The 12,897-nt window shown below is 44.3% G+C and overlaps 1 protein-coding gene across 1 annotated transcript; it reads right to left on the bottom strand.

Annotated features, from left to right (window-relative positions):
• Positions 1-5,479: 5,479 nt before the first annotated feature.
• On the bottom strand, positions 5,480-12,607 carry LOC138971457 (uncharacterized). Its single transcript, XM_070344186.1, has 3 exons — positions 11,301-12,607; positions 10,280-10,431; positions 5,480-6,580 (listed from the first exon to the last, which is right to left on the bottom strand). Exons 1-3 carry the CDS (start codon positions 11,768-11,770, stop codon positions 6,309-6,311), a joined length of 894 nt encoding a protein of 297 aa, XP_070200287.1. The 5' UTR covers positions 11,771-12,607; the 3' UTR covers positions 5,480-6,308.
• Between the last annotated feature and the right edge of the window lie 290 nt (positions 12,608-12,897).

Here is a 12,897-nt window from a genome sequence, read left to right as displayed (position 1 = left end):
GTGAGTGTTTCTGTCTGTGTGTGTATGTGAGTGAGTGAGTGTGTGTGTGTGTGTCTCTGTGTGTGTGTGTGTATGTGTGTGTGTGTGTGTGTGTGTGTGTGTGTGTGTGTGTGTGTGTGTGTGTGTGTATGTTGTGTGCTTCATTTCTTATCATTGACGATATTCCGATGTAACGTTACCTCTGTCAAGATTTCCAAGCAGAAAATGTGCGACCAGACAGAGCGTCAAACAAGTCGTGATTGACCAGTTAAAACCAGCATTTAAAGCGAATAACTTACTCCGATATGTATGGTGTGCATATTCCGCTCAATATGATGCCTTTTTCTTTCGAAACTCTGCCCATCGGAAACACGATTTACTGGCAATGCTGCGATCACTGAGCTCGCCTGTTCCTCAAAGTCACATGACCTACGAATCTCACCCAGGGCTCTTCACGGACATATCTCCTAGAGCCCAATAAACATGCCAGAAGTGGGCCATTGCTGGCGTTTTGATGGCAATGCCAGTTGCCAGAACTACTGCCATCAAAGGCCCACTTATGGCCCAATGCTGGCATATTACCCGTATGCACATTGGCAAATTGATGGGCCATCACTGGCAAGCCAGCACTTTGCCAGCAAAAACCCATCATTTATTTGCTGGCTTTTTGATGGCTTGCCATCATTTTGCCAGCAATTTGCCAGCAATTTTCCAGCAAAAACCCATCATTTATTTGATGGCTTTTTGATGGCTTGCCATCATTTTGCCAGAATTTTGCCAGAATTTTGCCAGCAAAAACCCATCATTTATTTGATGGCTTTTTGATGGCTTGCCATCATTTTGCCATCATTTTGCCAGAATTTTGCCAGCAAAAACCCATCATTTATTTGATGGTTTATTGATGGCTTGCCATCAAAAACCCAGCATTTTGCCAGCATTTCGCCAGCATTTTGCCAGCATTTTGCCAGCATTTTGCAGGTTTTTAGTTCCATATAAAAAAAACTTTTTTCCATATATTTTCCGTTAATGGCCCTTTACCTGCTGAAATTACCGGGCCAGTTGTGGCCCGGCAAAATGCCATATTTCTGTCTTTACCATTGCCAGCAAAATGCCAATAAGTTGCAGGAAATATACCAATACCACTGATTCGGATAGAATGACGGCTCTATTCATGTACTCGATCTGCACAGTCTTGTTAGCCCATAGATGGTTGTTAGAAGTCTATAAATATGCTTTGTTTTGTCATTTTTTACTGTGAATGTAATAACAATAACAAAACACAGCACATCAATGGACTTTTCAACCCATGCTGGCGGCAAGACGTGCGCAAATAAAGCAAAGGGCAATGCTGTCAAGCTGTACATTAGCAATATGCATATGCGTAATTATCAAATTCATCAGTAAAATGCAATTGAAATGCTAATCACATTAATTTGTCGTGTAACTTATCTGGCAAGTAAAGGCAGTGGTTTTGACAAAATATCGTCATCAACGCAGTTATAGCGGGCACAACAACAATACAGTAATATATATTAAAAACAAAACAAATGTAAAGCTTCCAAACAGCAACGACTCATTACCGAAACATTACAGAAACGTACGCTTTGTTTTCAGTTGCTCACTGTTTTATTTTATTTGTACAGCGTTCTAAATTTCACACTCGAGACATGATGACCAAAGGCAGGAATGTTTCTTGTTCACTTCCCAGTAAACCTCCGTAGGATTGTCTTGATTCTGTCATTTCTCTGTTCGCATCCGCAACGTTGAGATAACGCTTCTTTTCTTTGTCCTGACGTCGTAGCCTACGGTAAGCCATTGAAACTCTCAAGTCCTCCTGCCGTTCACCTCTTGAAACATGAAAGCAAACGAGTTTTGTTGGTTTTAATTCATTATTCCATATCACACACACACACACACACACACACACACACACACACACACACACACACACACACACACACACACACACACACACACACACACACACACACACACACACACACACACACACACACACAACCAAACAACCAAACAAACGCAAGCATACACGCAGGCATGCAAGCAAACAGCACACGCACGCACGCACGCGCGCGCGCTCACACACACACACGCGCACACACACACGCGCACACACACACACACACACACACACACACACACACACACACATACACACACAGAGGCATTCTCACAGAGAGGACGACTTCTTGTAATCTATCATATTTTCTGAACTGACTAAAATGCCAAGCAGAAGTAAGGGGTCAACAGGAATAATTATTATGTATTTTGATCTAACCTGCGAAGCTTACGTTGTCTCGGACAGCTCTCTTGCGTTTCTCTCAGGAACTGAGACCCAGGCGAGCTGCATCTTATCCAGTTGGGCAGTCAGACACTTGCACAAATCTTTGTCCTGGAGTGAATAGACACATACTCAATGTCAACATTCACAAGATGCAATTTGTTTGGTTACAAGTAAGCTTATGGTAATGCCTATGGTGCTTTTCTTTTGACAGAGACAAAACAAACTCAATCACACAAAGAAAGGAAAAAGGCACACACACACACACACACACACACACACACACACACACACACACACACAACCGCGCGCGCGGGCGCACACACACACACACACACACACAACCGCGCGCGCGGGCACACACACACACACACACACACACACACACACACACACACACACACACACACGCACACACACACACACGCGCGTGCGCGCGCAGATTCTTTCTTACAGAGAGGACGACTTCTTAAAGTTAAAGTCTATTATATTTTGCGAACTGACTCAAACGTCCAGCGGAAGAAAGTTGAAAAAAAGACCGACAACGGAGGAAAAGAACAAGAAGATACTAGATCTAACGCCGTTGCGACGACCTGCTCACACAACTGTTTGTGAAACTCACCACGCTTGCTTCTAGCCGGAGGAGATCGGACGCGTACTGAAATCGAAGAAGGTGCTTTGGAAATTCCTTGAAGTTGAATGCAAAACAAATAACCGGACATCTGCAGAACCACCGCGGGCCGGATTTAGTTGACAATGCGTCATCATCACGAGTGACGTCAAGATATTTCGACATTTGTTTGTACATTACGTCACTCCAAGTGAGAAAGTCATACCGCTGTGCTGTCGCAGATCTTCTTGCCAGCAATTATCCAGCATTGGCCCACTGCTGGCGTGCCAGCAAAAACCCACCTATAATTGCCAGCAAATCGCCACCTATGGCCCAATGCTGGCAAACAAGCACTGGGCCACCAATGGCGTGCCAACAGTGGGCCAATTAAGGCATTTTACTGGCCGACAATATTACTGGAATGCCAGAGATGGGCCAGTGATGGCAAGCCATAACTGGGCCTTTGTTGGCAAACCATAATTGGCCCAGTGTTGGTTTTTTTATGGCCAGCTTTACCAAACTTGCCAGCAAAAAGCCAGCAGTGGCCCAGTTCTGGCATGTTTATTGGGAGGGTCCCGGGACCCCCACTTTGCATTTTTAGAGGGTCAATAGACACCTCTCAGCGGAGTTTTAGAGGGTCAATAGACACCTCTCAGCGGAGTTTTAGAGGGTCCAAAAGTGCAGTGGCCTCAACTTCAAAGCGTGTCAATGTGCCTCTGAGTGTGTGTGTGTGTGTGTGTGTGTGTTTATGTGTTTGTGTGTGTGTGTTTGTGTGTGTGTGTTTGTGTGTGTGTGTGTGTGTGTGTATGTGCGTGTGTGTGCCTCTGATTGTGTGTGTGTGTGTGTGTGTGTGTGTGCCACTGAGTGCGTGTATGTGTGTGGGTGTGAGGGTGTGCCTGTCTGTGTGTGTGTGTGTGTGTGTTTGTGTGGGTGTGTGTGCCTCTGAGTGTCTGTGTGCTGTGTGTGTGTGTGTGTGTGTGCCTCTGAGTGTCTGTGTGCTGTGTGTGTGTGTGTGTGTGTGTGTGTGTGTGTGTGTGTGTGTGTGTGTGTGCCACTGAGTGTGTGTTTGTGTGTGTGTGTGTGTGTATGTGTGCGTACGTGTGTGTGTGTGTGTGTGTGTGTGTGTGTGTGTGTGTGTGTGTGTGTGTGTGTGTGCGCATTTGCTTTAGCCTCTTTTCCGATGTACATTGTTATTGCGTTAAACTGGATTTGGTGTTTGCACTGGTCTTAACTGACAATCAAAGTCTGAAAACAGTACCAAGGGTACGCATGACAACGTTAAATTAGTGTGTCCCTTGACCCGCTCTTTTTAGTTTTAGTGCGTCCCAGGACCCCCCTAATACATGTATTGTACGTATTTTCGGCTTCTAGTGCGTATAGGACGCAGGGACGCGCAGTTCGGGGAGCCCTGCTCACGTGACCTCAGGCAAAACACGTAATCGGCAATAACTGGGGGTAAGGGATCATTGCCGCAACAAATTGTAAACTCCAATAAGCATTTTTTTTTTTTACATTTAAAAAATGGGGTCTTGATATCGTGTGGACACTGCCTATCATTGTATTAACATACACATCGGAGTCAGCAATTCGCTGCGATTGCTTATTTTTCTTGTTTGACTCAATCTTTGGAGCACAACTCTTCCACAACGCTTGTAAAGTCAGTAATTCGCTGCGATTGGAGTTGCTTGTTTTTGGCTGGTCGACCACGCCTTCTCGTTCGACTCAAGTTTTGAGGCATCTTTTCCACAACGCTTGTAAATCCTAGCTGACAAAGTTATATCCGAAAAAAACGTGTCTTGTGCAGGCTGTTCAGACTTACAGCCAAGCTTCGTGATTTACCCTGACCGCTTCTTGATGAGCAACAACATTGCTTCGGACACAGTGACGTGGCGAGAATGCCAAGATTGGTGCTTCACCCTTCCTAACTGCGTCACCATCGACTACAACTTCAAGCAATTTCGCTGCTACCTGGCGTCTGTGACAGCCCTCGACATACCGTCGGCATGGAGACAGACCTCGGTGGGCCTCAGCTACGCGCAGAGAACTTGCGTGTAGCAAGTGATTGGAAGGGGAAAATAGTGAGATCGGAGGAAGGTACAGGTCGATGTAACTTTAAAACGGACATTGAATACCTGCAAGGACAGGGTTTCTGTAACTGTCGGTCGGACAGTTAGATAGTGGAAACTCGTCAAGGACAGAATATAACTGCGCAGTATTTAGCGGCACAGACGACGCACTGCATATTATTGATGCTGCGATAGGGATTATGACAAGTACTTGGCCTGTTTTCCTTTCACGCAACGTGTAGCGGGCTGGGATAATCTGCAGTGCGTCGTCTGTCCTGCTGAAGTTACGCTTTTCTCTATTCTTCGGAACTGACGACGTTACGCTCGAAACGAACGTTCGAACAGATTCAAGTTTCAATATAAACTGTCACAATGTTAACAAAGGCAAACTGATTTTAGCCTGTGTGTCAGTGCGGATGAGTAGTTAATAGCCAAGCCGATCCGTCGCGATATAACCTTGAATGGTTGAAAACGACGTTAAACACCAAATAAAGAAAGAAAGAAAGAAAGCCAAGCCGATTGATATTGTTATAAGTTCCAAAGGAACAAGATTCAAAGCGTCGGAACTGTCAGTAAGATTGAGATAGATTGCACCATTTTTTTTTTGTATAAACAGAATATCAAATGGCTTGCTGCGTTATGTCAGGTTTACACGTATTTGTTTAAAATATCGAAATGCGAGCGAAAGCTGTTGTCGTACTTTTGCTTTCGCTCGATCTTCAATAATGTATACAAAAAACAAAAAAACATGTAGAATTCTCTTTTACTTTTGTCTTCAGTTCATGGCGTCCATAACTGTTAGATTGTTGACACTGCAGCCTAAGGAACACACACACACTAACGATAAAACAAGCACACTTCTCGAGCGCAGACATAAACAAAATAACTCGTGCGTGATGAAACGTCCATACTATATCTTGAAGTAAACCTCGATCTGGGCTCGCTTTCGCGGACAAGAAACGACACATTAAGCAATAATAACAGCCACAATGTCTGTTGCGCATTTGCTAATGCATAATTTAACCCCTTGACTGCCCTAATAGCTGCCAGGTACGTACCTTGCTATCATAACAAAACAATCAATTATTTGTCAAGGGAAACAACCACAAAATATTGCTAAAGTACAGCAAGATGATTGCCTCCCTTTGAGAGACATCTTGTCTGAGTTTTGGTCTAAATGTTAAACCATGTCTGTTATGTTTTGTTGTTGTTGTTGTTGTTTTAAATCAAAATTCTGTCGGCAGTCGATGGTAAGTCGGTCAAAATCAAAAGACCAATTTATATTACTGTATATAAGTTCGTTTCCGGAAGTCATGACCAAGGTGAGCTGAGGGTGCGCAGCTACTTTGTTCATTCACAAGATGGCACAGAGCTTTGACTTATTCGGTTTCCCGGCTTTTCCAGCGGCATGGTCTGCAGACGACGTACTCGTAGTTGCAAGATTTGCTTCAGGAGTCTGGTCAATAGGAAGAGGAGGAGTCCGAATGGTTTTCAGTCTTGTAATTTCCGTCTCCATTCCACGCACCATGTACTTGGCTCTACGGAGTTCTCGTTCTTTCTCTACGTTCTCATCTGAGAGTTGTCTGATCCTGTCCACCATGGCGTCTCCCGCGTCCTCCATCTCGCCTTTGGAAAGAAACAAGAACGCTGAAGCATGATTAATAATTCACACACACACGCACGCACGCACGCACACACACACACACACACACACACACACACACACACACACACACACACACACACACACATTTAAACGCACACACACATTTAAACGCACGCACGCACTCACGTGCGCACACACACATACACACACGCACACACACGCACACACACACACACACACACACATGCACACACACACACACACACACACACATGTACACACACACATACACACAAACACACACACACACACACACACACACACACTCACACACACACTCATACCTAGCGAGACAAGCCTCACCCTTCGCCCTCATTAAACATTGAGGCTTTGTATTAGTATGCGTAACATTACGCGTGTGAGAAACAGAATGTATCCTGGGAAAGTGCACACAGAAGGTTGAGGTGTTATAGGCAAGTTGTCCTCCTACAAAGATGAGATACTTCGACAAACAATATCATATATTTAGAGTAAATCATTTAAGGGACTAACACCATTATTTTGTCTCCGCTGTAATTATCGCTTGTTGTTTGAACCCCGGGTTCATGTTCTAAATGAACATTCAATAGCCGTTTAACATTATTATAGTGCGCTAGCACGTTGTTGTTTTTGATTATTCATTATTATTTTTTTGATATTCATTAAAAAAAAAATTAGTGCCGTTGGAGAAATATTAAACGCTTGTTTGTTGTAGTGGGTCCGTTCTTAATTGGCTTTTGTAGTGTTCTAGATATGTATTGTGCAAAGAAAATATTGATATTGTATTCTATAGATGTGTTTGTGATTTGTATACATAGAATTGACAATAATTGTGACCATCCACCACGGCATGAGTCGCATGTCACCTTTGCATGATTTTCATATTTTTCATTTTCCTAAAGAGTTTTTTATGCTGTATCCAGTGGTGAAAACCGTTTCAGAAAAGAGCGAAAACTGTTTGAGTTATAAGCCTGTGACTAAGGTGACCCTCACACTGTTACCAGACACTCCGCGGACTTTATATTAAGCCTAGCGCAGAACCGCGCGAGGTGACATGCGACTCATTTCGTGGTGGAGGGTCACAATTATACTCACCCAACACACACACACACACACACACACACACACACACACACACACACACATACACACACACACACACACACACACACATACACACACACACACACACACATATATATATATATATACACACACACTCGCGCACACACACACACACATATACACACACACACACATACACACACACACACACACACACACACACACATACACACACACACACACATACATTCACTCATAGACATACACACACATACACAAATACACAAAAACAATTCTCAGTGGTAATAATTTAAAATAAATTATTCAAGTTTTCCAACGAAGGTCAAGGTGGTGGGATTGTGTTTGACCATGGGTGACTTAATGGAATGTTCCTTTTCCTGGTGTGTTGACGTTAATATTAATGAGTCATTTGACATTTCTTTTGATTTTTCATTGTTGATTGTTAAGAGCTGAGGTCAAGCGGCTCTCACGCCGGGCCGCAGGGTCATATAACTGGTAATGATTTGTTGATGTTATTATAGTCTATTGCTATTGTTTGAATTTCTTGGCCTGAGATAACAGGCGTATTGTGTAAGCTGCTCGGTGCAGAACATTCTTGTGGGTCGTGGCGTGCAACCCTTTAGCTGAGTAAGCATTTGCCTGCAGTTAGTACTGGACAGTAGTAAGGGTAAAAGCGGACTGCATGCAACTGAGGTTAATAAAAAGATAATTAAACAAATAAAAAGTAGTAAGATACATATAGTACACCGCGTACAGAACCACTCGCCCTCTCTCCAAATATGTGGTTGGCCGTGGAGTCGTTAGCGACTTCAGAGTGCAGGAGCCGGTTTCATGGACTCCAGCAGGCGGTCTCACTAATAGTCGGACCACCGCTTCAGCAACCACCTGTCGTTACTCGCAGGATAACCGCAGTTATCCGAACACGGCGATGGGGGAGGGTAGTACTGTAATCGGGCAACTCCCCGTTCGAAGAGGCATAGTCATACGAATCCATATTCGCAAGGATATTCGGCACAGTGTAAGACAAGGCATAGCGAATGTTTGCGAATGCCTTGCGAGCGTTACGAATACATTGCGATGATTACAAATGTTCGCAAGGATATTCGGCACAGTGTAAGACAGGCATAACAAATGGTTGTGAATGCCTTGTGAGCGTTACGAATACATTGCGATGATTCCGAATGTCTTGCTAATACTTACGAGTACGCTGCGAAAAAATTAAGAATATGACTTCCTTGCGATTATTAGGAACATGTTGCTATGTTCAAAACAAGAGACGAATGGTGGCGAATGGTTAAGAACGTTTACGAATGTCTTGATCATTGCGAATTATTGGAAAATTCTATTCGCAAGGCCAATTCGGCACAGTGTAAGAGTAGTATCAGAAAGCAGAGTAAAAGAACTTGCAGATACGGTAAAGAATAGTTAGGAATATAATTGCTTAGTGAGAAAATAAGGTGTGAATTGTAAAACAGTAAGCACGCTTCGATCCTCCAGAAAGGTTGCAACTGGTAAGCAATTAATTGTTCATGTTTGTTTCCCTTGTTTATACCCTCACATTTTGAATAAAGGGAACGAAAATATTGCTCAGTTCTTTGTTTTAAAGATGTGTCTGTGCTCGTTCTTCGCATCCATTCTAAAGATATGTCTGTCCTCGCTTTATTGATAGCCAAGCGAGAAAGTTAAAATATGAAATAACACCCAAGAGGTAACACATCAACCTCACTGGGTGTTAGAACTACGAGAATATTTTTGAAACGTATCTAGACTAAGTCTTCCTCTTCTTTTTTCATGGGCTGAAACTCCCGCGGCCTTTACGTGAATGACCGTTTTGACCCCGCCGTTTAGGTACCCCTACGCCGCTTTCGGGGGATGCATGCTTGGTATTGTCGTGTTTCCTTAACCCACCGAACTCCCTACATGGATTACAGGATCTTTTCCGTGCGCACTTAGTCTTGTCTGCGTGTACACACAAAGGAGTATAGGGCATTAGCAGGTCTTCACATAAGTTGACCTGGGAGATAGGAACAATCTGTGCATTTGGTCTTGTGTCTGTGTGTACACACAAAGGGGGATAAGGCATTAGCAGGTCTTCACATACGTTGACCTGGGAGATAGGAACAATCTGTGCACTTGGTCTTGTGTCTGTGTGTACACACAAATTTTTTCATTTTCATTTCATTTTCATTACTTTATTGTCCCATCGCTGGGAAATTCGGGTCGCTTCCTCCCAGTGGAAAGCTAGCAGCAACGGAGTCGCGCTACCCAGGTGTCTGCGTGTTTAGGTGTATTCAGCCACCTGCACTTATGGCAGAATGACCAAGGTCTTTTACGTGCCATTGTGATGACACGGGGGTGGGACATAGCTTCCGCCTCTGGGTCTGCACATAAAGTTGACCCGTGTCCGTCCCGGCCCGAATTCGAACTTGCGACCTTCCGATCACAAGTCCAGTGCTCTACCAACTGAGCTACCGGGCCCCCGAGCTACCGGGCCAAAGGGGGATAAGGTACAACAGCAGGGAGATGGGAAAAATCGTCAGGCTTATGAGGCCAGCGTCTTACCCACTTGGCTATATAGCCCGTCCAAAACGTACCCAGTAAATCTGTAGCTTCCTGTTGACAAAAGCGGTCTCCGTGAGAGTTGCTGATTTTGTGCAGAAGACTTTTCAGACGATTCAGATGTTCTTCAAGCTCATCCTCGGACAAAGGAGGTGTTAGTGGTGTCATTCGAGACACACTGCGAGATCTGGAAAGAGAGGGAATCAAAAACCAGGTTCACTTTGAGGATATACATCGTTAAAGGGCATTAACACTTCTTGATTGTTATCGTATCGTTTCTGTGGCTGTGTGTTTTTGCTTGGTACCAAATATAAAGGTAAATGGGTCGCACGAAAAAGAGAACACAGTTACCACACACGCGAATACAGACACACAGACGTACATAACAGACACAGACACATACGCCAATACAGACACACAGATACAGATATACACGCACATACACAAACACGCACGCACGCACGCACGCACGCACGAGCACACACGCACACACACAGACACACGCACAAACACACACACATATACACACACACACACACACACGTATAATTATATATATACACACACACACACACACACACACACACACACACACACTCACCCGGCAGACAGCTTAGAGTGAGAACATTGGGACATTTGAGCTATCGGAATAAAGTTGCTTCGAAAGACGTTGTTTTGAGATAAACAACCTACACGTACTTATTGTACATGGAGTAAATATGAAATAAAAATATGTTTGGGCCTTGATCAGGCAGAAAACAAATTGTTTCTTTGAAAATGCGCCAGTAATTGCAGTAGACGAATTTTGCATGATTATGGCACAAAACGTCTGTTACAATCAAAACGCAGATAATTTCGGCCTCGAATCTAGTACCATCTGCTTCCTAACAAACAAACAGGTTACGAAACAAACAAACTAACCAATGAACTAACAAGCAAGGTCACAAATAATCCACGAAGCAAAAAATATAATCATTTGACAAAAATCCCACAACCTTATAATAAACCAACCAACAAACAAGCTGTGAGAAATCTCCACACACAATATACACCCACCGATTCAGAGGAGACGAAACAGACGCACGGGGCCTCGGCGGCATCGTCATGAAGGAACCACCCAAGGACGTTGACGCCCGTAAAGCAGCAGACCCATCATGAGACGAAGAAACAATCTCCTTCCCCCCATCACCGTTCTTGATCGTGTCGATTCCTGCCACCACGACCACCTCGTTGCTGTACTTCTCATTCAGAGTCGCACGCAGTCTCTCCGCGATGCCAGTCTGCTGAGTGGTATCCAGCGCCTCCAAGAAGGCGTCAAAGCCTCTCCTGCCGTGCCTCGAGACCACTTTCAGGATAGCATGGTTCTTGTTGAAGATGTCGGCGGTGAGGTTGTACTGTCGGTGGTCGTCGTCGTTGAGGAGTTTGGCGCCGGAGAGGTAGAGGAAGACCCCGTCTGGCGCCATGCGTCTCTGGATGTGCTGCACATGCTTGTTGAGGCACTGCTCCAGTTCTGGTGGAAGACTCATCGTGGGTTGGTTCAGCAGCAGGACTTGTCCTCAACGCTCAAGCCCGTCAGCATTTTGTTTTTGTTTAGGGTTAAGCCTGTCTTTAACTGGCCGTACGAAACTTTAGCACTGAGTTTTCGGAAAAAAAGGTTTTGCGAAGTCTTCGTGAAGTCGACTTCGGGCTGAATTAAGGACCACCTTAAAGTCAATTGTCTTCTCATTTCACATGATGACTCACCATGAATGCGGTCGGTCAGCTCCTTTTCTTTCCGTTTGGAGAAGCAGCTTTCCCACTCAAAACAATGTCAATGTTACGTATCACTCAACATTCATGCAATCAGTCAGCTCTTTTCCTCTTTGTTGGGTTAACGTCAATTTCTTTCTGGAAGTGAGTTGTCATCGTTACACAAACTATTGGTCTTACGATTCAAAACGTATTGCAGGAAGAATACATACATGAACTAGCGCTTAGTGCTAAGTGTTGCAAGTTTCTGGTTGTTGACTTCGAGTTTTCGGCGTAGTTTGGACGAGAGTACTAATTGTTGAACAAAACACATTGCTGACCCCCGTTCACAATACTCTTGCCTACTGCATTTGACAATGTAAACGTGGATAAAACACAAAACACAAGACGTTCCCGCGTCTAACTCAGTCCGTGTTCGAGCAATAATTAAACGTGAATCTGCAGCTGGTGGAATACCCAACAGACTCAGGCCAGTATACTACGCACACTTGTAAAACTATTCGCACTTTCTCTCGTGATAGATTCCTGCAAAGACATACCCTCTCCACTGTACACCTATACGTCTCAGAGTAAACCACCATTGGAATAAATCACTTAGACAAGTTTGCATAGGCAAGGAGTCCTCTTTACGACACGCACTGTACTGGCACCCTGCTGTATTCAGACACAAAAGGACGGTATTGACAGTTGCGGGCTGATTGCTTTGCAGACGTCCTCAAAGCATTCAGTGCCAGACAATAACCTCAATAGGAGCAAGTTTGCTAACAGCACTGGGTGCGTCAACTTTCTTTTTATACATTTGTGACCCTCCACCACGAAATGAGTCGCATGTCACCTCGCGCGGTTCTGCGCTAGGCTTAATATAAGTCCGGGGAGTGTCTGGTAACAGTGGGAGGGTCACCTT

Source organism: Littorina saxatilis, linkage group LG7 (assembly GCF_037325665.1).
Source record: "Littorina saxatilis isolate snail1 linkage group LG7, US_GU_Lsax_2.0, whole genome shotgun sequence".
Classification (NCBI taxonomy): domain Eukaryota; kingdom Metazoa; phylum Mollusca; class Gastropoda; order Littorinimorpha; family Littorinidae; genus Littorina; species Littorina saxatilis.
Note: the sequence above shows the minus strand (reverse complement) of the source record. Positions and strands in the feature narration are given on the sequence as shown.